General features: G+C 42.5%; 6 protein-coding genes and 1 pseudogene across 10 annotated transcripts; 3 read left to right on the top strand and 4 right to left on the bottom strand.

Moving 5' to 3' along the window:
* The first annotated feature begins 164 nt into the window (after positions 1–164).
* On the top strand, positions 165–3761 carry LOC101077108 (haloacid dehalogenase-like hydrolase domain-containing 5). Of its 2 annotated transcripts, none has more exons than XM_029832511.1 (9): positions 165–326; positions 402–523; positions 889–1092; positions 1168–1280; positions 1517–1610; positions 1687–1720; positions 1786–1960; positions 2034–2222; positions 2748–3147. In XM_029832511.1, exons 2-9 carry the CDS (start codon positions 413–415, stop codon positions 3145–3147), a joined length of 1320 nt encoding a protein of 439 aa, XP_029688371.1. In that variant the 5' UTR covers positions 165–326; positions 402–412. The 2 variants fall into 2 exon arrangements, with proteins under 2 accessions (XP_029688371.1, XP_011605555.1); XM_011607253.2 differs by having other exon boundaries at positions 166–326; positions 399–523; positions 2748–3761.
* LOC115248719 (ras-related protein Rab-19-like) lies at positions 3585–7745 on the bottom strand. Of its 2 annotated transcripts, none has more exons than XM_029832512.1 (8): positions 7634–7745; positions 7230–7388; positions 6986–7115; positions 6066–6738; positions 5547–5634; positions 4839–5027; positions 4284–4467; positions 3585–4205 (listed from the first exon to the last, which is right to left on the bottom strand). In XM_029832512.1, the coding sequence occupies exons 4-8, from the start codon at positions 6185–6187 to the stop codon at positions 3931–3933; spliced, it is 858 nt and encodes a 285-aa protein (XP_029688372.1). In that variant the 5' UTR covers positions 6188–6738; positions 6986–7115; positions 7230–7388; positions 7634–7745; the 3' UTR covers positions 3585–3930. The 2 variants fall into 2 exon arrangements, with proteins under 2 accessions (XP_029688372.1, XP_029688373.1); XM_029832513.1 differs by having other exon boundaries at positions 4845–5027.
* Positions 7746–10265: 2520 nt separating this feature from the next.
* LOC101064545 (solute carrier family 15 member 5) lies at positions 10266–13148 on the top strand. Its single transcript, XM_003967384.2, has 9 exons — positions 10266–10617; positions 10720–10942; positions 11033–11202; positions 11282–11502; positions 11572–11758; positions 11925–12113; positions 12266–12397; positions 12680–12788; positions 12881–13148. Exons 1-9 carry the CDS (start codon positions 10266–10268, stop codon positions 13023–13025), a joined length of 1728 nt encoding a protein of 575 aa, XP_003967433.1. The 3' UTR covers positions 13026–13148.
* A 158-nt stretch (positions 13149–13306) lies between these two features.
* Positions 13307–14146, bottom strand: LOC115248721 (E3 ubiquitin/ISG15 ligase TRIM25-like; annotated as a pseudogene).
* An 882-nt stretch (positions 14147–15028) lies between these two features.
* Positions 15029–17085, top strand: LOC115248723 (transmembrane protein 17B-like). The gene is made up of 5 exons (XM_029832519.1): positions 15029–15205; positions 15364–15467; positions 15921–16034; positions 16313–16453; positions 16565–17085. The coding sequence occupies exons 1-5, from the start codon at positions 15097–15099 to the stop codon at positions 16643–16645; spliced, it is 549 nt and encodes a 182-aa protein (XP_029688379.1). The 5' UTR covers positions 15029–15096; the 3' UTR covers positions 16646–17085.
* On the bottom strand, positions 16844–21692 carry LOC115248722 (cytosolic carboxypeptidase 2-like). 3 transcript variants are annotated; one of them, XM_029832516.1, is made up of 18 exons: positions 21589–21692; positions 21338–21482; positions 20868–21123; positions 20403–20795; positions 20147–20289; positions 19870–20029; positions 19656–19770; positions 19477–19577; positions 19281–19387; positions 19121–19190; positions 18887–19006; positions 18731–18814; positions 18562–18648; positions 18262–18298; positions 17996–18154; positions 17887–17917; positions 17554–17814; positions 16844–17458 (listed from the first exon to the last, which is right to left on the bottom strand). In XM_029832516.1, the coding sequence occupies exons 1-18, from the start codon at positions 21635–21637 to the stop codon at positions 17251–17253; spliced, it is 2526 nt and encodes an 841-aa protein (XP_029688376.1). In that variant the 5' UTR covers positions 21638–21692; the 3' UTR covers positions 16844–17250. The 3 variants fall into 3 exon arrangements, with proteins under 3 accessions (XP_029688376.1, XP_029688378.1, XP_029688377.1); XM_029832518.1 differs by having other exon boundaries at positions 19656–19782; positions 21338–21678; XM_029832517.1 differs by having other exon boundaries at positions 17403–17814; positions 19656–19782.
* A 1713-nt stretch (positions 21693–23405) lies between these two features.
* LOC115248720 (formin-binding protein 4-like) lies at positions 23406–24244 on the bottom strand. Its single transcript, XM_029832515.1, has 3 exons — positions 24188–24244; positions 23954–24111; positions 23406–23865 (listed from the first exon to the last, which is right to left on the bottom strand). Exons 1-3 carry the CDS (start codon positions 24227–24229, stop codon positions 23805–23807), a joined length of 261 nt encoding a protein of 86 aa, XP_029688375.1. The 5' UTR covers positions 24230–24244; the 3' UTR covers positions 23406–23804.
* Between the last annotated feature and the right edge of the window lie 6 nt (positions 24245–24250).

Here is a 24250-nt window from a genome sequence, read left to right as displayed (position 1 = left end):
AATGATTATACAGTATATAATGTGTGTGTGTAAATGTGTTTATCTTCTCAAATGATATTCCACTGTATCACTTTCATTTCTTCACATCTCTATTTTCATTTCTGCTGAAATTCATCGAGTCACAACGTGACGTATCCGGAAGTGCGTTCAGCGCCGGGCAGTTGTGCGCATGCGCAGTGGTGGTTGTCAGACCCGTTTGCAGAGGGGAAGCGTTTACTGAGTGATGGCAGCTACGCTATCAACATGAGGAGATAGCGCAGAATTTAGTGTTGACTCTAGATGTTTGAGGTACAATGACCCATCTGTTCATTCGTTAAAGTTGCAGGGTGAGTAGGGTTTTTATTGCCTTTAGCGAAACCCAGCTGGCTCGTGTCCTTCACCGCTTCTCTTTTTGACAGAAGTGCCTGGAGAAATGCAGAGATTGAGACGTTGGAAAACTGGGTGGCAGCTGGTGAAATCAAGCTGTGAAGCTGCAGCAAAACCGCTCATTGCGCCGCTATGGAGCTCACGAAATTATAGCCCTGTAAGTGGACGGTTTAACCACACCTGATTGTATAAAAATTAAAGGAAAAGAATGGTTTCTGGCACCGTTTGTCCCGTCTGTCAATCTTAAAGGGCAACGCCGAAATTACTGAAGTCAATTGGCAGCACAATAGTTATATGATGTGTAATATGATTATAATATCACAATCTCTTCATCACTTATAAGCGACTTTATGTCTTCAGTGTGTCTCATTTATATAGTTCAGGATTAAAGTTCCACCGGTTCTCTGTCTGAAATGATGAGATTTTTGAGTTATCAGCTTGTGGCGTGAGGGCAGGTTAATAAATAACCTCTTTGGTTCATACTGCATGTTCCTCCTTTCTCTGTCCCTGTCGTCTCCTCAGGGCCCCAACTCCTTTGGTCTCCTCTTTGACATTGATGGTGTGCTGGTTCGGGGCCGCACCCCCATCCCTGCAGCCAAGCAGTGTTTTAGAAACTTGGTGGACCGTAATGGGAAATACAAGGTCCCCGTGGTGTTTGTCACCAATGCTGGGAACTGCATGAGGCAGGCCAAAGCGGAGCATTTGTCACATCTGCTCGATGTGGAGGTAAATGTGTCCTTTGCCTTCAAGTCCTCCTCTGTTATCGTGAAGTTAAATTAAATTCCCAACACTCTACTTCAGGTGTCTCCAGACCAGGTGATGCTGTCCCACAGTCCTTTGCGTATGTTCACCCAGTTCCATAAAATGTGTGTGTTGGTGTCAGGACAGGGTCCTGTGGAGGAGGTCGCTCACAAGTATCCTATGAAAGAGATTTGACCTTAAATATGTGCGTGCTTTGTTTACTTGTGCAGTTCTGTCCATGTTCAACGTTGCTGTCAGCATTTAATCGCTGTCTCACTTTTTTTTCCTTTTCCTCTCTGTCAGTGAACCTATAAGTAGTTAAGTCAAGAGAGATGGGTTGGTTGGAATCTCGTGTGTGTGTGTGTGTTTGCTGCTCTATGTCCATGTGTTAGACTTTAACCTACCCTAGTCTGGGCTTCCAGGATGTTGTCACTATAGATATGCTCAGAGAAGCATATCCAGTACTGGATGTTGTAGATCACAACAGGAGGCCCAAAGATAGTGTAAGTACTAATAATATTGAAGCTTTTTGTGTGTGTTGTTGCTACCAGTAACTACGATATCTTATCATCTCTACAGATACCACCCACAAAGGGCTTACGGCCAATAGAGGGTAAATTTCCCTCAGTCAATATTTCTATTAATATCAGCCTCATGTAATGTTTGTACCTTCAACAGCTGTTATCTTGTTCGGGGAGCCAATCAGATGGGAGACAAACCTCCAGCTCATTACTGATGTGCTAATGACAAATGGGAACCCAGACAATACTTGGAACGCAGCGCGGTACCCTCATATTCCCGTCCTGGCCTGTAACATGGACCTGCTGTGGATGGCAGAGGCGAGGAATCCCAGGTACCGTCTGTGCTATTCGAGATATAAGACATTTTATAATTCACTCTTACTCCAACTGATTCTGGCGCTACAGGTTTGGACATGGGATGTTCCTAGTGTGCTTAGAGAATCTTTACAAGAAGGTGACCGGCCACGAGTTAAGGTACGAGGCTCTGATCGGTAAACCCAGTGTGGTGACCTACAACTACGCAGAGCTGCTGGTCAGACAGCAGGCTGAGAGTCTGGGCTGGACCACTCCTGTGAAAAGGCTCTACGCTATCGGGTGAGTTACCAAACCTACCGGCACAATCAACTAAGCGTCTCAGTCCGACATGTTCCAATCACAGGACGATGCACGTACACACCCTTTTTCAAATCCAGGTTTTGATCCCATAAAAGTGAAGTTAGCAAGATGCTAACAGCTCCTTTGGGTGCGCTACATGTTGGCGTGTGCTATTTGCAGAACTCAAACATCAAGCCTGACTTGTCAGCCTCCCTGTAAGATTTGTCAGCACCAAGTGGTGAGAAGGCAGATTGTGGGAAATGTCTACAAATAATAATACAAATGTTTTTAAGATATACACTTAAACTTACACTTAAATGTAATGTAAGTACATTGTAATAACCCACAGCACAATATCTGATTTCTAACAATAAATTCCTGAGTATCTCACACAATAAGATAAAAACTAAGTATATGTCAACAACGTGCTGGGAAATTTTGAAATCAACCTTCATTTTTTTCCACATAAAATAAAATTCCCTCCAGTCTTTAAACATTTGAATTAATAATTTTTTTCCTTTGTAGTGATAACCCCATGGCTGACATTTACGGAGCCAACTTCTACAATCGCTATCTCCACACATCCCATAGTACCAAGGCCCAGATGCAGGCGAAGAGTGGCGAGAGGGGTGCAGATTCTGAGGCAGACGCCGTTGATGGCGGCCCTAGCGCGACCTCAGCAGATGGTGCTGAAGTGGCCCGCCCAGAATCCTGCCGCTCCATACTGGTGTGCACGGGGGTGTACAGCAGGGACCAGGAGGAGCTGCCCTCTGACCCCTCCCAGACCGTCACCGAGCAGCGCATCTTCCACGGTCACAGGGACTTCAGCTTTGACCCCAGTCTGACACAGCCGTCTTTTGTGGTGCAGGACGTGAAGGAGGCAGTGGAGCTGGTGTTCCAGGAGGAGGGTTGGCCTCTGGATTAGGATGAGTGGGCCATGTTTCCTTACCTCACAGCCGTCCACTAGACCTAGTTTAATGGTTCCGTCTTCTAATCCATGCCTCTGATAATGGGAGGCTTTGAAGTGCCATGCAACCTGCAAAGGCAATGATCTGAAGCTTTAGGTACAAGGAACAAGATTACATTTAACGTTCTGATTGATGTCATGCTACTGCTGTATTCCTGGATTTTTTTTTAAAAGGAAACACATAAATTAATGTGTTTTAATTCTCTACCTTATATAGACAACAATCAGATTAAGATGGACTTTATATTTTACACTTTTGCACTCAGATGTTTACTAAACTAGTTGCTCTGTCGTCAGTGGCATATTTCAGATGACATGAACGGTATCGGTACAGTGATTTTATTGTAGAATAGTTGCTTGACTTTTTAAAATGATCAGTTTCCACTTAAACGAAAATGGTGCTCTCTTTATAATTTATTGATGAGGATTTTCTGTAATTGAGTAACTTTGTGAGAGAAACATTGTTAGCAATGCAGTACGATAGCTGTATATGTAACAGACCTTTAATGCAGATTGAAACTGGACATCTGCAGATGAACTGAAAGACTGATTTAAAGGAGTCAAACACCAAACGTGTCTTCCAGTCTAGCATTCTTCCTGTATTGTGATACAGCCATTTCACAGTATTGTGACACGCTAAAATTGATATAAATACAATTTAACAATGCAAAAATTCACACATACACACACACATCACCAGTTTCCCTAGAAACTACCTCAAACCAGTGTCACCGTCCCACATCAGCATCCGCACTTCTTATCCGAGGCCCCGGTGCCCAGGATGGAGTGGGAGCTGTTGCTCAGCATCAGCTGAGGGGAGTCTCGGAGGAACTCCTCCGCCATATTCGTGCCGTTGCGTGCCAGCAGTTCCCGGGCCATGAGGGTGAAGGCTGCCTCCACATTTTGAGCCTCCTTGGCTGAGGTTTCGAGGACAGCCAGAGCGCCGTTGTTTTCTGCCAGTGTGCAGGCGTCTTCGAACAACACTTGCCTCTGAGCCTGGAGGTCTGACTTATTACCTGCAGGGAGGCAAATGTCATTGGTGGATGCTCAGGAAACGGCTGCAACCACTGGCTAATTTTGATGTTTTGGCTCACCAATGAGGATCAGCACCACACTGGCAGCTCCATAATGTTCTACCTCCCTGATCCAGTGGGAAACGGACTCAAACGTCGGGCGACGTGTGATGTCGTAGGCCACCATGGCCCCGTGGGCGCTGCGGTAGTAGCTCTGAGTGATGGTGCGGAATCGCTCCTGCCCCGCTGTGTCCCACACTTGCATCTGCAACAGGTGCCCGCACAGGGATACGGATCAAGCACATCGATAAGATGACAGGAAACCCGCATCCAAACATCCACACATGCTGATCCTTTGACTTGGGTCAATGGTGAGGCGGGTATCCCGGCACTTAACGGATTAACACACCCATAAAGCTAACACATGTACGCCACTCCTCTTGTAAAGAAAGAACAAACCTAAAAATAAGCAAATGACTGTTTACACGAGGCGTCTCATTTGGCCCTGTTTTTGTTGAATTATGAAGATGAACATGCAATTTAGAAACTCCAGAAACAGGTTTGATGAAAACTCAAATAAGCTGAAACAGGAACAAAATGATTGATTAATTAAAAAAACAACCCAAAAACGCTTACCTTCACCTTTTTGCCATCGATGTCAAGAGTACGAACAGTGAAATCCACCCCAATCGTGTTCTGCTGTTTCTCCATGAATATGCCAGACTTGAAGCTCTGGACCACGCAGGTCTTCCCCACATTCGAGTCCCCGACCAAGATGATTTTGAATAGAAAATCGAAAGAGTCCTCGACCTCCGGAGCTGCCGACTGCATGGTTTTGGAAGAAATGTAAACACACGCATATGCGGAGTCTCAAACGCCTGAGCCGGGAGCCTGTCTCTAAAAAGAACTGGTTTTCCACCAAGTCGTGTCAATAACAACAAAGACTATTTGCTGACTATATACTGCAGAAACAGCGGTCACATCCTGGAAAAGGGAGGACGGCAGTTGATGCAACAGAGATTCAGCTGAATGTGATGTTGGGGAGATAAAATGATGGAACAGTAATATCTCCTCCAACACCTTCTGCCACTGGCCCTCACACACTGACAGGAAACACTCGGCAAACAGAAAACTCCAGAAAAAAGGCAATCATCCTGCACGGTTCCATAATCCTGAAGAAATAACAGCGCTCAGAAAAGTATTTCCGTATTTAAATGACAACATATCCCCCCCCTTCTAAAGCCTGGTCTTTAGCTCTGCCCTTTGGACCGTCACTTTTTCTGCTCTCCACTCCTCCTCTTCATCTGAGCTTAAGTTCAGGACAACTCTGGCCACACCCCTTACCTGCCTGGAGAGGTGTGAGCTCCAGCCGCCTGCCCACTTGCACCACTGCATCTCTGGCGCTCTTTTGACGTTGAGGCTGAAAGAGCAGCTGGATGGGGTGGGGGGCAGAAAAAAATGTCAAGGTTGTGAAGTCATGAAGCAAATATGTGGAGATTGAGTTTGACAGACTGGGACATCTGAGGTTTAGTTCTGGTTAACACAGAGTGGAGAAAATACTGGACTACATCTTTAATGAAGTCAAGCTTTGCTAACAAGGCTCGCTGTGCAAATACCCCTAAGCAAACAGCCTTAATGATTGTAAACACTTGACACCTTTGTCTTAACAGCTGATCTTTGGACTCCAGAATGGGGGAATCGTTTGTTACACGCTCACAAAATACCCTACTTTATAGCCCCCCCCCCCCCCCCCCTCCTTCTGACTGTCAAGACATTCCACAGTAATCATTGACAACACAGAGCTGACCGAGTGAGAGAACACAGCAGGTTTACGCACATCTGAACACAAAAACATCGTTTTACCTCAAGCCGCATGTATTTGTATCACAGTGGGATGTGACCACAGAATGAACACTGCTCTGAATCTCAGGCTCCCTCCCTCCCTCTCTCTCTCTGCCCACCCCCTCACTTGCTTCTGTCGTCATCTCGGCCCACACCAGAACAAGAACACAGCTGGACACGGAACAATGTGTGCGTGTGAGGTGGCACTTCACCAAGCTTGGTCTATCTTTGGCTGTGCCCTCCAATCACCAACGTTTAAGCATGTGTGCCTGACAGCATGAAGGAAAGAGGCACTTTAAATATTTCAGATTATATGTTCTGATTTAAATTCATCAAAGTGAACGTGAATCGACCAAAAACATCGAAAAAAAATCATATCAAAATTCTCTAGTCTTGAACCAGAACCCGAAATCTTTCTGCCATTTAGGAAAAAATGGCTTCTGTTCGGTGAGTCACTGTGAATTCACGACAAAGGCAGGAGTCAGTCTGCTCCGTCATCTCCTCTGAAACTGGCCCGGCCTTGCAGGCGTTCTCAGTCTGAAAGCTGCACTCGGGCTTTGTTTGGATCGGTGCTGTCTCTGGGGCGTCCTGCTGCAGGTTTCCTCCTTGGGATTTTCTGGAGGAGGGATGTGAATGGGCTTCCAGGGAATGGGATTAAAATAGCCGGGTGAAGGGCTGGACCTGTCGAATGGGTCTGCAAGAAATCGAAGCAAAGCACAATAAAGCCAACCTGTTTCTACTTTTAATAGTAGGTACATTTCATCAACTGTACATCATTAAGATGGCTTTCAAAAACAAATGTAAAAGAAACCCGAATAGCTTAGTCGATTTGCTAAAGCATTTAACCATTTTTTTCTTAGTTACTTGTTTGTGAGTGAAAAGGGATTTGTTAATTTTTTTGTACGGCTCATTCTTTTTCTAGACATGCAAAATGTGCCTACTTGTTGAAACACAGGGTGTTTTGGGAGTGTCTCTGCTTTTTTCATTTGCTTTTGCCAGCCACTCTTTAAATTTCTCTTCTGCCCTTTTGCGGCGCACTCGATCCCGCTCCTCCTTCAGGGCAGCTTTTTCCTGCCCAGGAAAAAAAAGAAACATATCTAGTTGGGTTCTCCTGTAAATACTAGATTCTAGTGCAAAGATGCATTGTTGTTAAAGGCAATAAATAGGATTTAAGGTCCACCTTACTTTTTCTTTCTTTTCCAATTCCATTTTTTCCTGGTTCTTCTTCTTCAACCAGCTTTTGTACTTTTGTTGGGCTTTCTGTTCATTTTCCCTCTCTTTTTCCAGCTGCTTCTGCATCTCCTCCTCCTCCTTACTCTGCCTCACAAGTTGTTTTTTTATTTCCTGCAATTGCACAAAGAAGGCAAATCTGTAATTCCAATTTTTAAAACAATCAAGTCAGATCCAAGGGAAGAACTTTCTTTAGATAAGGTCATCAGCATTTTTTTAAATAGAACTGTAACAGACTTTTTTACACAGATGTTGTTGGGAAGTGGCAAATGGATCAAGAAATAACCTAATTAACAGTTAAACTGGCCATATTTGACAAGGGTAAGCACAATAATGAGTTTAAAACAGTGGTGGGCTACCTGTTCTTTCTTCATGTTTAACCATTCCTGAATCTTCTCTTCCATGACAATCTTCTTCTCGTCTCTCTTCATTTCCTCTTGTTCTCTTCTATCTTTAAGTTTACTTTCCTAAGAAACATGGAAAAAATAGACCAATAACAGGCTTAAGGATCCAAAAAGTTGTTTTAAATAAGGCGCAAGAACAATAGTCTAAACAATCAAACAATTGCTTGCCTCCTTTGCTTTCTTTTGCATATTAAAGCGGTCTTCTTTGGCTTTCCTGACCAGCCACAGCTCCCATGCACTGAGACTGGGACAACAGGCAGCAGGCTCATCGGTTCCCCTCAATATTTGATCCGAAGGCGTTCTCAGCAGCTCACACCTGTCACAAAAATCACCAACTGTTCTATAAATTGCTGCTTTGTTTTGTTTGCTGGCTGATTTAATTCAACAGGAGGCACTAACAGCACCTGACAGGCGAAACGCTGGATTTGTTGCTCCCGACAGGTGAAACGTTCTGAGACGCGCTGGGCTCCAGGTCTTCGTCGCTGTCAATGCTGTCATTGTAGATTGGAGACAGGAAAGAAAATCTCTCGTCGTCGTCTGATAAAACTTCCTTATCCAAACGATTAGAAGGGGAAAAGTCTTGCTTCTGGCTGGTTTTGACAGGGGTAGAGTTGTAGCAGGAAGATAGACGGTTTGGCACCGCCCCTCCAGGCATATCTAACCAAGGTCTGCATAAAAACACGACATTGACGAATGGATTTGTGTGTTTCTGTCAAGTAATGATAAGACCAGTCCTAAAACTTCGCAGCGATGAGCAAAAGTTACAGAAATATATACGAGAACATTCAATTTAAATCAAGTTAGCAGAGCTCTGTTGTGGTTAGCAAATGTTGGCTAATGTTAGCAAAGTCGCTGCACTAACCGAAGTTATCATTCCTGAGATAAACTTTTAACATCGCTGATTTATTAGTTAATTGCATGGTGCATAAATACGGTCTGAACCCCTGTGTTTTATTTTTTTATTTTTTTATTTACGGTACCTTTTTTTGTCTGTCTGTAGAAAAGTCTCCTCCTCGCGCTTGTTTACTGGCTGGAGATAGTTTTCCCATGATACATCACGGCCCAAACTGAGCCCGACGCCGTATCCATAGCGACGATTGACGCCTTCCTAACAAAGAGTGTTAACCTGAAGATTCCAGCTACTTTAATCATGTTCTTTACCAGAAGGTTTTAGTACGTTATTTTGCCTATAGTTCAAGGAAGTTGACTTAAAAATTATGTAATTTTTCCTCAATTCTATTTGTGTGCGAACCCAGTGATATTTTTTTTGGATTTGTCAGAAGCAATCTTTCTGTGTTTTGGATGCTTCTTGACTGAAAATATGTTTTTAACCATTTTGATTGAAGGTTTAAGCAATAATTAAAGTACTAATAAAGTAAATAAGGTAAAATCTATATTTGCATTTGTCTCGCGGGGTCTGAAAACACATAACTGTTTTATCTTGTTCAGCACTTTTGGTTTATGTACATTCTTCAAACAAAATGCTATGTTTGACTGTTCCGTAACATAGGCAATGACCCAATTGATCTGCTCCTGCACTCTGTCTCACTCCCACCTAACATTATGACTCTAATTATCAGCAAACAATAAAAAATGCAGTCATACACTGAAGGGCTGCTCTAACATCCCAATGAGACATTTTGTGGGTGTTTGCAATAATGTGTGTGTGTGTGTGTGTGTGTGTGTGTGTGTGTGTGTGTGTGTGTGCGTGTGTGTGTGTGTGTGTGTAATGATTTCAGTATGCTCAGTATGCTTAGTCAAGGACTCCAAGTTTTTCTGTCACAAATGGAAACAAACAGGTCATTTCCCCACATATTGTGAGTTACACTCAAAACATACTCCAGTCACTTGAAATATCTTTAATAAGTTTGTTATAGTGGAGAGAGAGATCTGAGTGGCCTTGCTTTAATGGATCTTGGTCAACCTTAAAACAAGCACATTGGGAGTTAGCGCAAGGTTACATAGCAGCAGGTTGTTTTATGGTCAGGGCCCTTGGCTTTGATCATCATATATGAGCTCTGGAAGATTAAAGGTGTCTCCAAAATCTGGAATATGACCAATGTTTAATAGGATCTTACCATTCTCATTCTCATTTCCTGAAAATGTCATTAAAAGCTTTTCAGAACCTTTTAACTTATGATGCCAAAAGAAATCCAAACATCGGTTGTCACATAACCTCCTTGGTGGAAGTAAAGATAGTAATATAGTTAAAAAATAAATTAGATAGTTTAAGATTCTTTGCTATAACACTACAACACCTATTTCTTCCTGCCACGCACATAACTAAAACTGAAATTGCCACGTTTGTGTCTGGTCATCTGAGATGAATCTGTTTCCGTCATCTTGCCTCCAACATACAACTTTACATAAAGTGTCATCTGTAAGGTCTCTGCACTTCTGAGTAACACAGAAAGGTCATCAGCTGCCAGCACGTGCACAATTTAGGTGGGTGTGTCCATCGTACGTGTCTGCAGCTTCACACCACAGTGAGGAATTCCAGCTGCAGCCTGTGCTGGCTCTATCCTAGAAGGTCTGTGTCCTCCATTCCTGCGTCCAGCACAGAACCCAACTCATCTGCTCGGTTAACATGGGGTCAAGGGAATTTTCGAGACTTTCAGGAGGTAGAATCCCCCATCGTCGACACTCCAGGAGCTCAACTCCTGACCTGGGCCCGCCGAGGAAGTCTCGCAAAAAGCTTCAAGTTATCATCTGTGTCCTGCTTGTGGAACTATGTGAAAGATTCACTTTTTTTGGGATTGTGTGCAACATGATTCTCTTCTGCACTGTGAGACTGGGCTACAGTAACTACCTGGCTGCAACGGTCAATCTCTGCTTTGTAGGAGCCAGCACCTTGACTCCCGTTCTGGTGGGCTGGTTTGCTGACACCTGCTTGGGAAGGACCAAAGTGCTCTACTTGTGTGCTTTTCTACATTTCTTTGGTAACTGATCCCCTTTCTCAGATCTACTAAAGTGTCTCATCACACGCTTCTTTAAAACAGCCTTTTGTTGGACTCTTGCTCCATTTTTACTCTGTTCTTCAGGTACAGCCATGCTTCCCGTGGTGGCATTCCCATTTGAAGATTTCTACATCGACACCCATCACATAACACACCGTCTGGAACCAAGAGAGCAACAGATGTTGTTTTACATCGGCCTTCTGGCTGCTGCACTGGGCATCGGTGGCATTCGGGCGGTCCTGTGTCCCATGGGAGCCTACAGTCTGCAGGGATACAATCAACACCAGCTAATGTCTTTCTTTAACTGGTAGGTGGACCTGAGATGTGAATGCAGATGATTTTTTAATTCTTCTTTATGGACGGTCTGAATGTAAATGTTTTATTTCCTTGTGTTTAGGTTCTACTGGTTGGTTAACCTGAACTCCACAGTGGTTTTTCTGGGCATTGCTTACATCCAGCAGTCTGTGGCCAAAAATCTGGGCTTTCTTATTCCCTTCACCTCGGTGCTGCTGGCTCTACTTGCCATCCACATGATGCGCAACAAACTCACCTATAAACCTAGGAAAGGTAGAGGATACTTAAATGTCTGAATCAAGAATCAAGCCGAACCACTGACTTATTTATGTTGTTTCTTGTTTTTTTCCAGGTGGATCATTGCTGACCACACTGGGAGTCTTCTTGAACTCACTCAAGATGTGCTGCCTCCACCGCCGCCACCTAAGTGGAGATGTAGCATCCTGGCTTGACCGCGCCAAGGAAAATAACGGTGGTCATTACACCGAAACACACGTAGAAAACGTCAAAATTCTGGCCAAACTCTTTCCTCTCTACGGCCTTCAGCTGCTGTACAGAGTCTGCATTACACAGGCGGGTCATTGGGGGTATCTTGGTTACGCCACAAGAATCACTTCTTTGCTAAAATGTTTTTTCCTGCAGATCCCCTCTGGTTACTACATACAGACAATGAACTCAAACCTTCACCTGAATGACCTGCTGTTACCGATCGGCATCATGAACGTGATCAGCATCCTTCCTCTCCTGCTCCTGGCCCCACTGATGGAGCTGGTGAGCACTTGCTACCTCTCCATGGAGAAAACTCCTTTGGTTCCTTCCAAAGTCATCAGTAAGTTTTCTCTCCATACAAACCTGCACGCTCCAAATGATGCGCATACAAGTCTAAATGATTTTGTCTCTCTCACTCTTCTTTTCCTGTATCCTCCATTCCTCTCCTGTAATTGTTCCACAGCCCTCTCTCTCATTACCCCTCCCTGTCCATCCTCCTTTTGCAGCTATAGGCCATGTGTGTGCCACTCTGTCAGTACTGGTGGCAGCTTTGTCGGAGCTGCAGAGGAAGTCCTGTGCTCTGGTGGAGCAAACCCTCTCTGGAAAGGTCCTGCTAGTATCTTCCATGCCGTGTTTCCAGCTCGCACCCCAGTACATCCTTCTTGGTTTGGCTGAGGCTCTTGTCACACCTGCATGTGAGCATTGGAGACTCGTGTTCTTTAATTGAGCGCTGGACTCATGGTGCATCTTTGAAAATCTTAAAAGGAAAAACGATGTATTTTTCTGCAGTAAGTGCTATAAGTAGTGAACCAATCTGGTGCTGTTGTTGTCACTTCCTGTCTGGCAGGTTCACTCATATCTTTCCAGCTGACCCCGACCCACCTGAGAGGGATCTCCCTGCACTTTCTCACTCTGTCCTACGGAGGTGGCTGTTTTCTCGGAGCTTTTATCATTCAGCTAGTTTACTTCATCTCTGGAGGTAAATTCACATACATTCACTCAATTTATTTCTGTTATTAAAAATTCTTTTCAACCTTATTCTGTAGGTAAATGCTGTATTTTTTTATTGACACTTGATAACGTTTACAAGTTGTTACTATAAAGATGATGTGCTGCAATGCAATTAGGAAACATTTTAAAAACATAATAACTAAAAGTGCATCAGGTTAACAGAGTAACCCAATGTAATTAAGTTTTAGTATTCAATTGTACCTGTCAGAACGCCACGTCCCTGATCCATCTGATATGACTACTGTTACAGGTAACTTCTATCCTGACACACTGCATGATGGGAATCTGGAAAGATTCTTCTTTCTTCTAACCATACTGATGGCTCTAAATACTCTAGCATATTTGAATTTATCCCACAGGTAAAGTAAAGATGTAATTAATTCAAAGTAAAGAAATTAGTCGCGTTTATGCAGCATGTTGACAATCCAAAGGTTCCTCTGCTGTTGTCTAGATATGTAGACCTGAGCGTGCAGAGCAAAACTGCGACCATTGGCCCCCCACTGTCTGAAAAGCTGCTGTGTCACCAGCCCGGTGTGCGCTTCTACGACACTCTGGATAACTCCTACACAAACGCCTCGATTGAATCGATTTCATGATGACCTTTGCCATCGGCCCTCAGCAGCGCTGGCGTTGCATTTACTGTCAAACCCATGCAGGTTTGGCCCTGTGGACATTTATTTTGTTTGTTGATTAATTATTCCTACAGGAGAATGTAAATATGATAAATTAAATCAAATTATGGACACATCACGGACAATGCTTGTCTTACTTTATTAAATTCACCTGAAGCATTCCAAAAATCAAAAGACTGTACGCGGTTATGCTTTACATAAGGCCATCTAAAGAAAAACTGTTAAAAACCTTGAATGCAATTAAATCAAAAAGGAAGCAGGATTTTAAGTTTCTGCCTTATTTGTTGAAGCTGCTCATCTTTCTCATAAATTCTTTTCTGGTATGTTTGTTTCTTCTTGCCAAATATTCTCATATTTCTTAACAGAAAGGGTTCTATTTTAAAGTGCTTTAAATGGCAGGTATTACAACACTATTATAGATTGGTGAATCCTAGAACAAAATACCACTTAAAAAATGAATCAGATCTCCTATTGAATTGCACTAGCACACTCAGAAGCTCTAATTCTGGTCAAAAGTAAATCATCTTTCTTTGTTTGTCTTTCCTTTCTGCTGCAACTGAGACAGTGTCATGACCTTTGTGCTTATCCATTACACAAAGCAGGCAAATGCACTGGCCAACGCTGAAACAATACACTCCCAACATCTTGTCATGTTTGGTGCAGCTTTTCTCTTGCAGGGATGCAGAAATTTCCACCAGTGTGTGCTGTTTGAAAGCTGTAGACTCATATTGGGGCTGCAGCTGAGTGGTTCAGTATGAGGCCAGGCACCCCAATCACAACTTGACAGCCTTCAGCTTCTTCAAAGTGCAAAAATCACATCCACTGGACTGACTCCATTCTCATCTGGACAGGATTGCCATACAGCAGAGGTTTTACAGAGGTCACTGTATTCTTCTTCAAAAAGGGTCTGGCTGTGAAGCTCCGTCCACACTGGGGACAGCTGAAAAAACCTCCATAGTCCTCCTTGTCCCAGTAACCATTTACATACTTCAGCTGTGGCCACATTGAAGAGTTGCGGGGTTATTTAATGTATCGAAGCATATCGAGCAGCACAAATGATCTATTCCCGCCCTGCTGGCAGCCATATTTGCTTCCCTTTCATGATCAATTTGGCCATCAATGTTGACAACAAACATCTTAAAACCCAATGTGCTTTCTAATAAGAAAATACATTTTTGCAGTTGCAAGTTTTCAAAATAATTCTTAAATATTTCTTAAAATAATTCATTGTTGTAACGTTTTGTCGTTGTGTCCTAGTAAAGACAAATTACTTAATGGCACGTGTGACTAAACCTTCCTATGAGGGTTACAGAGGATTTAAGACAAATAATCAAAATAGAAAACAAAAAGGAGACTTTTAAACACACGCTTCGGCGAAACGCGAGAGTTAATTGGTTTCCATGGACACAACACAGCGTTCCGTCTCTTCTCTAATGATGTTGCCTTGTCCGTACCTGATTTGCGCCATATTGCTGTTGCGCATGCGCATCCTCCCTTAAAAAAAACAAAAAAACAAAACAAAAAAAACTATAGATATTTGCACCATAGTTATGCATGTGAACAAACTTTACACAACAATTAATCGCAGATGCCAAATCATTTCTGTACCAGGCCAATTCCGCGCATGTGTCGACAGTGCATGTTAAAGGTAGCATGGCCCCCTTTCCAATAAAAGCTATTAAAACTACTAACATCTGTTTGTTATCTGAAATGTCATCTTACGTCTGTTTATTGATTTACATTTACTTTTCATATTAGTTATCAATTGTTCATTGCACATCAATTTATCTTCTTTTAGTTACTTAAGTCAAGATTGTGTCTTCTTTTGCTGTGATTACTTTGCTTGGATAAAATATCTTTCAATATTGTCTGACGTCTACTCTGTCTTGTCTTGTATATAGTTTCAATATAAATAAAGTCGGGGGGAAACATATCGTAAACACATCAGCGCATGCGCGGAAATGATAAAAAGCAAATCGAGTTCCGGGTGCAGATCAGGCATTGCCATGGTGTGTAACAGGGAGCATTTAGTAGGATGGAGCTGCCAGAAACTTTCAGGAAACCTTTGGAATATATTTCTCGGAACGTTTTATTCGACCAAGCTCGCCCTTTTATTCCAGAGAATGACACGTTAATGCCACATGGTAATTGAATTCAGAACACAAGCTAATGAGCAAATTAGCGTTAGCAACGAAGGAGGCAGCTGGACTGAGCTGTTAAAAAAGGATTGTTTACAGTGGTTGTTCATATTTCTCTTGTACACCCAGTTCATGTGTCCCACGCTGTCCTATTTTTCTTACAGATAAGCGTGTTCATTCTAGCCTCAAGCTCCAGATGTCTTTGTACTTTAACACATGGTACTTCCCCTTTTGGTGGATTAGTGAAAGTGTAATGCTTCATGTAAAGGTAAAGATGAAAACATGCAGAGAATGATGCTGTTTTGATTAATGAGACTTGTGTTGGGTAAACCGGACTATGCAAAATGCGCCTAATGCCCAACTGATTCGAAACTGGGCGTTTTATGCAATACGGTTAGTCTGATTGCATCCTGTTAAAGCAAAAAAAAACGGTAGCTGTTATTCAAAATCTTTGAATTTATGCTGGTTTTATAGAGTGCGTTTTCTAAAGCACTGAAGTCAATTGATAGTCCAGCAAAAAGGCAGTCCTTTTTTATAAATAATGATTAAAAACAATGTTAATTTCTCTACCAAAGACATATACAGAAGTTTTTATTTTATATACTGAGCAATACAATTCTCGAACCCTCACATGGTCTTTAAAAATCCGTTTAAACTGGTCTTAACTATTCTTAGGATTTAGAGTTTGGTGTAATTATCTAATTGTCTCTTGTTTTACCAGTATCCTGCTTTGTCCGACCCCTATAAATTCATCCTCATCACCATCCTCATCCTGATGACCCTGATTGAGACGATCAGACTCTTTCTCGGTTATTCTGGGAACCTGCAAGAGAAGGTGTTGCGTCACTCACACAAACAGTTATCTTATGTGAGCATTAATAGTATATTTATCATTCTTTATGGAGACTATAGTAAATCTACACTCGGCTATATTACATAAATATGTATTTAACTATTGACCAAAGCAAAACAGTTTGGGATGCTTTATATTTTGGCACTTAGTAGCAGCTAACTTTGCTCCAACATGGATTTTTAAAACATGAAAATTATTTCACATAATATAGGTGTTAACTATAACTGTAGACTTGATTATTTATTCTATCTGTATTGAAGGTGCCAGAGCTGGCTGGATTTTGGTTGCTGACCATCCTTCAGCTTGCAATCATCCTGTTCCAGCTGTTCTATGAAGCTTTTATCATTCAGCCTCTGGAGAGGGGTGTCCACATCGTTCTTGCCTTATTCATACTCACACAGGTATGTCATTGAAAAACACTGCTTTATTTTTACCATCACTTATAAACATTGTCATTGAATTGATGCAGAGACTTTTCCGGCGTAATCTTTTTTTTCCTGGGATTTTTTCAGGCCTTCTTTGGTTTCGTGGCTCTCCGGGAAATGGTCAGACAGACACAAAGCCAGTTCCGCCTCCGACAGTTTGAGTTTTAACATCCCTGCATCAAATTGGATCAGGCATTTCTCCAAGAGGGTTTATTCTCATTTTGTATATTAAAACTTCATAAGCATTTTCTTATTTTTCTTTGACTAAAAGCTGGGATATAATCTTCACTGTAAAGATGTATACAACACAAGTCTAGCAAATGTGATGCCGCATAAGATTAAGGGTTTTTGTATTTTTTACTTTTGTAAGTATCTTTGTGCCACAGGTGGCAGGATGTTTTATTCTGCCATCCAGAGTCTGTTATAGATGCTGAGTACATTTGCATAATATGTTCTTAGAGAAGATGAGTATGCGAGTGAAACTATTTATTTTTTTATATTATTGATGCTGTATTTGGTGCAGTTGTACTTTAATATTGTTGCTCTCACTAAAGTGTACTTATGTATCGTTTATTAGCCAGTAAAGACTTTGTGTTGATTTTGTGTAATTTGATAATCCAAGTCTTGGGGTCTGTAATTCTTTCTTCAGCATGGTCACTCAGACATGATAATTATTTCCATCTGATCATAAATGTAGAGGTTTTTAAAAAAAAATCACAATCCATCTTTTTATCCTTAAAGAAGCGTGTGATCCCCTGATTATCGGTCGTGTCCTACAGTAGCGCTGGCTGTGAGGCTCTTCTGCCTGACGGTGCTTGTGGAGCAGTCATAGCTCGATGTTCTCGTCCAGACTGGTGACGCCTGCCGTGATAACCCTGAAGCTGATTCAGTGTGACACTCCGAGGATGCACCATCTTGTCCAGGACTGAAGGCTTTAACACCGGCAATAAGACGTTGACGCACCCATTGTCCTTACACAGGCTGGGGGATATTCAAAAAAGGGGGGAATGAGACAAACTCAAAAAGCAAAATATTGAGGGTTTTTTAAGTGCATGGAATCATCATGAGGAACTAACAGAGCTGCTCTTGGGGGCCGGCTCCTCAGCACAGGCACAAACAGGCTGGTGTGTGATTTTGATTCAGTGAGACCTGCAGAATCTTTCTCCTGCTCTTTGTCATTAAGTTTGGTCTTGATTGTGGGCGAGTCCTCAAGCGAGTAATGTTCAAAGACCCCTGATGTGTTTCTGTCTCCGAGACGACGCTGCATGCCGAATTTGTCAGTGGTTAAAGCGGACAGCAGGCACTTTGTTGGAATCATCTTCAAGGACATGGGTGAGCTGTAAAGGAAGGGTCACGGTGAGGACACATGAAAGGAACTATTCAGCTATAAGTGAGAGACTGTGGATTACCTGTGAGGGTCTATTAGGGCAGGGGCCTGACCTGAAATCAGCACATAAGGAAGAATTAGACTGAGTTTCTGTGAGAACTGTTTTGTGAAAATTCAGTTTAACAACAAACCCCTGCAGTTTTTGTGGGAGGTGAAGGAGCGTTGGAGGCTGGGAAGCTGCCGCTGCTGACTGGCTCGAATGAATTTTGCAGACGGCGGAAGGGGCGCGCTCAGGTGCTGCATCTGACCGGAGCATCTGCATCTGCTTCTTGACTCCACACCTCGGTCATCTGTCCATATTTACCAGTCAAAAAGGAAAATGATCAACCTTAGCCTGAGTTTTAGATTACACTGGAGAGTGTGGGAATAATTCCTACAAGGCAAAATAAAATAGAACCTCTACATGCTGTCTTCATTTCCTCCAAACAGCTGCCCTAAAAGAAAGGAATCACAAAAAACGTGTGGACTTTCACGAACAAAGACTAGCTAAGTTACAGACATGGTTCTACTGACTACAACGCCATAAAACACACTTTGTATTGAAAAACACTTTTACCGCAATAATGAATATTTCTTTTGATCGATAGTTTGGCAAACTGTTTTTCTTCAATATGACCGAAGCTTCCTCATTGGACTGTTTTGAAGTTCAGTCTGGACATTTGAATTCTCCCTCTTAAAAAATCTGGATGTTCCTTACCTTGTTCATTACTGGCTTGCAGCCCCGCCACAGTGTCACCTGACTGACATCACCACGTTGAGTGGTGTGCAGGTTACCTGCACGTACCTTCACATACAGACAGAAATGTCAAGAGAAACAGTTCAAAGTTGTGCCTTTAAACTATTTTTCAGGGTTTTTTACATTATACCTGGGAGTTTTTACCACATCTTATTCCAGTCTTCGGATGGATTCTCTCTGGGTTGTCAAGGTGACTGCTGGATTCCTGCAACGTCTGTTCATTTGCAATCAGTCATGGTTAAATTACACCAGGCGATCAGCATGTGTGTAACAACAGAGCTCTTACTGCACTGTTGAAGTTGCTCTGCAGAGCTGTCGGCTGTGTGGCGCTCCTCAGCCTCTCTGGTCGAAGCCGGTTCCTCTCTTTAAAAGTCCTCAAGCGCTTCTTTTTCTTCTTCAGAGTTTGCTGTTCAGCATAAGAGTCAAATTGATCATCCACAGACAAAAACTTCTAATAAATCTAATGGGATATGAACATAATTAAACAGGTCGATCCAAGGGTAGAAATGAATGAGCTTACATTCGACTGTTGTTGCTTCAGTAAATGAACTGGTAATCCATTAGAATCTGAGCTATTGGAACCACTGGTGCTGAAGAAGCAGTAATGGTCCAAGTTGATTAAAAACATATTGCATTCCCGCCACAGTGTGGGTAATAATCCATGTAAATGATTGTATTACCTGGTTTCAACATCAGAAACAGTGACTCCAGATCCTACATCTATGCCTAGCTTCTCTCTGACCTGCTTCCGCATCAAAACTTTCAGTTCTGCCAGACAGTATTTGATCTGAAACAAGAGGAAACTCATAGATAAAACACCCTTTTCTTCCTTTAAGGGAATTGTATTTGGCAGTAGAGGTCTTGTTTCAACCCTACCTTTGTTGGATCAGGGTCACAGTAGTCCAGCAGGGTGTCACAGAAATAAAAGCCAATGGACTTCAGGTCCCGAGTGGTAAAATGACTTCCTTTTCTGTCACCTGTCATTCGGAGTGACAAAGCCTGATGTAGCAGACACTGACTGGTAAATCTGCATGCAGGTAAAGCCCCAAACATACCCAAAGTCGATCCTCCAAAGCTGGCTTCCATAGTGTAGCTGTTTTTGACGCCAAGTCTCCACATGGTGATGCGCCCCGTTCCTTCCTTGCTCTTTTGCACCCGGAACTTACAACTCTTAAAGGAGAACTAAGATGGATGGTGTTGTAGATAATAATTTCCAAAGAATCAACAATAACCTCATGATGAACACATGTACAACTGCAAAATCTCTACCTTGTTGTTGGCATTCTTGCTCATCATTAGAGGAAATACTCTTTCTTGGAGCTTCAGCGCATTATCTCCTGGGCTGTTGCAACCATACATGAATATGTTGTTTTTACGGTTGTGGCCATGAAAGTCACAGTACAGAACAACGTCTGTCTCATTCACCAGCCTGGAAAAAAGCACCAAGCACATCAGGAAACTCAATAAAAACAGATTAAAACCCGCTTGCTGCAAACAATTTTCACAATAAATGAAGGTTTGCACACCTGCAAGCAATCAACCTTACCTTTCCACCATGTTCCTGGTGTGCCACACGGTGGGAAAGGAATCCCTGAGCCTTGTCTTGTAATTCCTGTTGAGGTCTCTGCCTGCCAAAGAGCAGCGGTAATTACCCACAATCACACCATCAGGATTCAGCATGGGCACCACCTAAATGAGAATAAAATGAATAAATAAAATGAATGAATAAAAATGCTAAATTAATAAATCTCCTGTAAAGCACCTTTCATCAAACAGCTGCTTTTTTAGGTGACTTTCCTCACCTTGAAAACAAAAGTGTCTCTGAGTAGCCGGGCATCGTCTGACTCTCCCAGCAGGAATTCTAGAAACCCTTCCATCATCCAAGACCCATTGGTCTCTCCGGGGTGCACTCTGGCCGTCACCACCACGGCCCTCTTGGTCTTATCCTCCACTACACTGCTCCCCCGTGACGTCACCGTCAACACATACACGGCATTCCCAGCAAGGCTGTGACACAGCACACGCAGCATACAGTAGGACGTGATCGCTGGGTTGGAAGCGACACCCCTGAGGTAACGCTGCAGGTGTGAGTAGGTGTAGGGGTAACAGTGGGCCAGGTAGCACGTGTCTGAGTCATACGGGAACTGGACAGTCCAGGTGAGGGAGTGCAAGGTCACCGTGTCACTGCTTTTGACCTTAGAGTTCCATAAAGAGAAGATTTTTTTAACAATCAACACGCGCTGCCGTGCAACAGCAGGTTCATCTACCTGATTGCAGCTGCGGAAGTATCTGATGTTGGAACCAGTGCGTCGCCATCCGACACTTGTTTCTTTGGCTGCCCTCTCAGAATAGAGGAGTGGTCTCATTCCCACAGAATACAAGCTGCTGCTCTTCATCAAGTTGACGATTGTGAAGCAGTAGTTTGCTCCTGCCTTCATGTTCCGGACCCTGAAGTAAAACCACTGTGTGTGTTTTGCAGTGTACATGTCAGGGCGCAGGGTGAGCTCATACTCATAAAGACCCCTACAAGAGAAGAAAAATGAGAAGCAGAGAGTCAGAAATGGAGCAGAAGTAAGAAAGAATAATGGTTTTCTTCTTTTAGACCACTGCATAGACATCAGTTCAAGTCCCACCCCAAAATGGATGAGCCTCAGGGGCGAACCTTGCCTTCGCCTATATGCATCTGGGAATATAATGGCTGACAAATAAAACTGATACATTAGTATATAAAACGTACACTTGGACAGCCTTCAGAAGGTTCCCGCTTTCAAAACGAGACTCAAACTGGAGTGTTGAGTCTGCTTCACCGATAAAAGTGGCGTTCCTTATGGGACCTCTGCTTCCGCCGATGCGCGAGCAGGTGAAATGGGGATATTTTGTGGCTTAAAAGAGTGGAAACAAAAGTTCCAGAAGTTACAAAAGAAATTATTTTGTTCATTTTGATGCTGTAATGTGTTGTATAACTAGGCTCCGTGTGTCAGAATTTACTATGGTCAACACAATACACCACTTTCCCCTTCTCCTCCCCAGCTGGCATGGATGCCTTCTCCAATCCAGTGGGCTGATAGAAAGGTTCTGGTTCGGATGGATCCCACTCTGGAACACAGGGTTCCTTTATATTAAGTAAATTTATCTTTTTTCTTTACTGAGGCTGGTGTTGTGCTTAAATACTGATTACCTAGATGATGGATGGCATCACGATGACCTCACACTCTAGCAAGGCAGCGAGGGGCGGATGATAGACGGAAGTTTATCAGTCCAGTGGTGGCCTTGAGACTCACAACAGGCCGACCAGCTCAAAGTTGATGAGCAGGCTGCCTGGTTCCGCAGCATTTTATTTAGATTTATAGATACTGAGAAAACAACAATCGCTGTCATATATACATACACACGCCTGCTATCTAAAAGACATTAGTGACCTAAATATGTTGCTCCTGATTGATGCTATTACCTTGCTTTTCTTAATTTCCTAATGATCTTATGTGACAGTAGGGCGATCAGATACACAGGAGTTAAACATATCTATGCATTAGGATCCCCCCACTCCTCAGCAACAGCTAGAACTACTATGCATATACGTATTACCTCAGTTACGGCTACTTACATAGTTTTCCTCTCCCCTGAACTCTCATCTTTTCTGTGTTGGAGTCGCTTGTGTCTGACTGGTTCAAATGGCGACGATCGAACCAGTTCCTGAGAGCAGAGGTGGTCGCGTCTGGGATTTTTTTTGCCTGAGTGGGAATACAGTGCATTGCTCATAGAATACTTTATCACTCATCAGGAAACCAAGGAGAATGTGTTTGATCAGCCACAGAATCCCATATTTGGCCTTGAATGTAATTGTAACAACAGAACAGATCATTTTCTTTTAGAAATTTGAATTTTGGTCACAACCTTGTTATGCAATATACAGATGTTACGAATGGTAACTTAGATAAATAACATTATAATTATAATAGGTATATAAACCTCTGCTTCTGACAAATATACAGAACTTTAATGAGGATCACTGCTTTATATTATGGGGGAAAGAGCCCTTACAAACAAAACGGCAGCCCGGTCCTCTCATATACTTTGTAAATATCCCGTCTAACTGTATATAAAGAGTCACGATTATTAAAACTTACGTGTGAGGTGCTGTGATTGTGATTTCTCAAAGACATCTCGTTTGCTAAATCACAAATTCTTCAAAATGCACTAACATGTAGAAACGTCCAAAATATAGATTAGCGTTTTTTCTGCGCTGCTCTGCAGTTGACCACCTTACTATATACAGCGTCAGTTTACATGTAAATCCACTATTTATCTAACAATAATAAGGCATTTTTCTCATTAAAGTTGTCTCACGAAGTCACATTAATTTCCATAAAAAGTTTTGTTTCAAAGTATATTTTAAAATTGGTGGCAAAATTAGCGGCTAGCATAGCGCGAGATGAACTCTCCCGGAAATGATCAGTGGAAGCGCGAGATGTTGCCAGGGGAACGTCTCACCAACACATCCGTTGCCAAGGGCAACCCCGTATCAGCAATATACAGCTTTGGCATCATTGATGAAATAAATAAGTGCAAAAGACAGCAAAATACGAGAGAAAAGCCCTGCTAATAGTTAAATGTAATATCATGCAGACAAACTCGATTATTTATAAAGCATGTTGCATTGTTGTTCAACCCTGTCATTATTATACAGCATAAACTGGCCCTGACGGTATATTAAATAAATGTAACATCTGTAACAAATAGAAAGACCAATACTTCACTAAATAGAGGCAGAAGTGAGGGTGAAGCATGACAAAATTACAAACAAGTTTAATTTGTGAAAAAAATTTAATAACTTATTTACAAAATGTACAATGTCTTTCGTCCCTTCTCCAAAAACAATTCCTGAACCCGTTTTTTGTATGTACACAATTGTAAAAATGGTCAGTAAAACAGACGGTCCCTCACAACGAAGCGTTGGTCAATGTTTGCGAGGCCCATACAAAAATGTTGGTGAGTCAGCGAATGTCAGACATTTGGCACATTTACAGACTACAAAAGCCACAAAATGACACTCAAACTCGCTTCATAAAAAACAAAAACATTAAAAAAAATAAATCCCCAAAAAGTACACTGATCTGATCCATCTTTGGAGTGAAGTTTAAAAAAAAAAAATGCCAGCAAACTAAGAGGACATGCCAGAATTCACGTGTTCATCTTTCGCCGCTTTATTCGTTCTCGCCAATCTTCAGGTAGTGCTTCAAGTTGGCATTCTTTGAAGCCTTTCCTCTGTCAACACAAACAAATATCATTTTAAGCCAAAGAGTTAAATAAAACAGCATGGCTTCATTGCTACGTAATACGAAGACGAACTTACGTGAGGATCTGCTGATGCTTCCAGTCTTCGATGCTCCTCTTGTTCAGCTGATCTCTGTCCTCGTCACTGGAGCTGGATTTCTCTTCTTCGTCTAATTCCTTCTGAATGCTCTGCCACTTCTTCACGAGGGATGGCATTTTAATTTTTGCCTTCTTCGACTAAAAGACAGAGAGGTCAAAAGAATTTGAACCCTGCAGTGTTAAATTTGAGCAGCGAATCAGGACCACCACTGACCTTATCCTTCTTTACTTTCTTGGTCTTGTCTGTAGGAGGCATTTTGGGAGGAGCGGGTTCAGC

Source organism: Takifugu rubripes, unplaced genomic scaffold, assembly GCF_901000725.2.
Source record: "Takifugu rubripes unplaced genomic scaffold, fTakRub1.2, whole genome shotgun sequence".
Lineage (NCBI taxonomy): Eukaryota > Metazoa > Chordata > Actinopteri > Tetraodontiformes > Tetraodontidae > Takifugu > Takifugu rubripes.
The sequence above is the reverse complement of the archived record's forward strand: the minus strand, read 5'-3'. Positions and strand labels throughout refer to the sequence as shown.

What these genes read in the sequence shown, in the direction of transcription:
- LOC101077108 (XM_011607253.2), top strand. Translation starts at nt 413, where the DNA reads ATGCAGAGATTGAGACGTTGGAAAACTGGGTGGCAGCTGGTGAAATCA. An exon ending in CACATCTGCTCGATGTGGAG is followed by an intron (nt 1,093 to 1,167) that starts GTAAATGTGTCC and finishes ACTCTACTTCAG; the next exon opens with GTGTCTCCAGACCAGGTGAT. An exon ending in AAAAGGCTCTACGCTATCGG is followed by an intron (nt 2,223 to 2,747) that starts GTGAGTTACCAA and finishes TTTCCTTTGTAG; the next exon opens with TGATAACCCCATGGCTGACA.
- LOC115248719 (XM_029832512.1), bottom strand. Translation starts at nt 6,187, where the DNA reads ATGACGACAGAAGCAAGTGAGGGGGTGGGCAGAGAGAGAGAGGGAGGG. An exon ending in GCTCACACCTCTCCAGGCAG is followed by an intron (nt 5,028 to 5,546) that starts GTAAGGGGTGTG and finishes AAAACCATGCAG; the next exon opens with TCGGCAGCTCCGGAGGTCGA. An exon ending in TCGATGGCAAAAAGGTGAAG is followed by an intron (nt 4,468 to 4,838) that starts GTAAGCGTTTTT and finishes CACCTGTTGCAG; the next exon opens with ATGCAAGTGTGGGACACAGC.
- LOC115248720 (XM_029832515.1), bottom strand. Translation starts at nt 24,229, where the DNA reads ATGCCTCCTACAGACAAGACCAAGAAAGTAAAGAAGGATAAG. An exon ending in AGAAAGTAAAGAAGGATAAG is followed by an intron (nt 24,112 to 24,187) that starts GTCAGTGGTGGT and finishes TCTGTCTTTTAG; the next exon opens with TCGAAGAAGGCAAAAATTAA. An exon ending in AAGCATCAGCAGATCCTCAC is followed by an intron (nt 23,866 to 23,953) that starts GTAAGTTCGTCT and finishes TTGTGTTGACAG; the next exon opens with AGGAAAGGCTTCAAAGAATG.
- LOC115248722 (XM_029832516.1), bottom strand. Translation starts at nt 21,637, where the DNA reads ATGCCAGCTGGGGAGGAGAAGGGGAAAGTGGTGTATTGTGTTGACCAT. An exon ending in GGTGTATTGTGTTGACCATA is followed by an intron (nt 21,483 to 21,588) that starts GTAAATTCTGAC and finishes CACTCTTTTAAG; the next exon opens with CCACAAAATATCCCCATTTC. An exon ending in GCAAGCCAGTAATGAACAAG is followed by an intron (nt 18,299 to 18,561) that starts GTAAGGAACATC and finishes CCTTTCTTTTAG; the next exon opens with GGCAGCTGTTTGGAGGAAAT.
- LOC101064545 (XM_003967384.2), top strand. Translation starts at nt 10,266, where the DNA reads ATGGGGTCAAGGGAATTTTCGAGACTTTCAGGAGGTAGAATCCCCCAT. An exon ending in TGCTTTTCTACATTTCTTTG is followed by an intron (nt 10,618 to 10,719) that starts GTAACTGATCCC and finishes TCTGTTCTTCAG; the next exon opens with GTACAGCCATGCTTCCCGTG. An exon ending in CTAATGTCTTTCTTTAACTG is followed by an intron (nt 10,943 to 11,032) that starts GTAGGTGGACCT and finishes CCTTGTGTTTAG; the next exon opens with GTTCTACTGGTTGGTTAACC.
- LOC115248723 (XM_029832519.1), top strand. Translation starts at nt 15,097, where the DNA reads ATGGAGCTGCCAGAAACTTTCAGGAAACCTTTGGAATATATTTCTCGG. An exon ending in TGACACGTTAATGCCACATG is followed by an intron (nt 15,206 to 15,363) that starts GTAATTGAATTC and finishes TTTTTCTTACAG; the next exon opens with ATAAGCGTGTTCATTCTAGC. An exon ending in GTGTAATGCTTCATGTAAAG is followed by an intron (nt 15,468 to 15,920) that starts GTAAAGATGAAA and finishes TTGTTTTACCAG; the next exon opens with TATCCTGCTTTGTCCGACCC.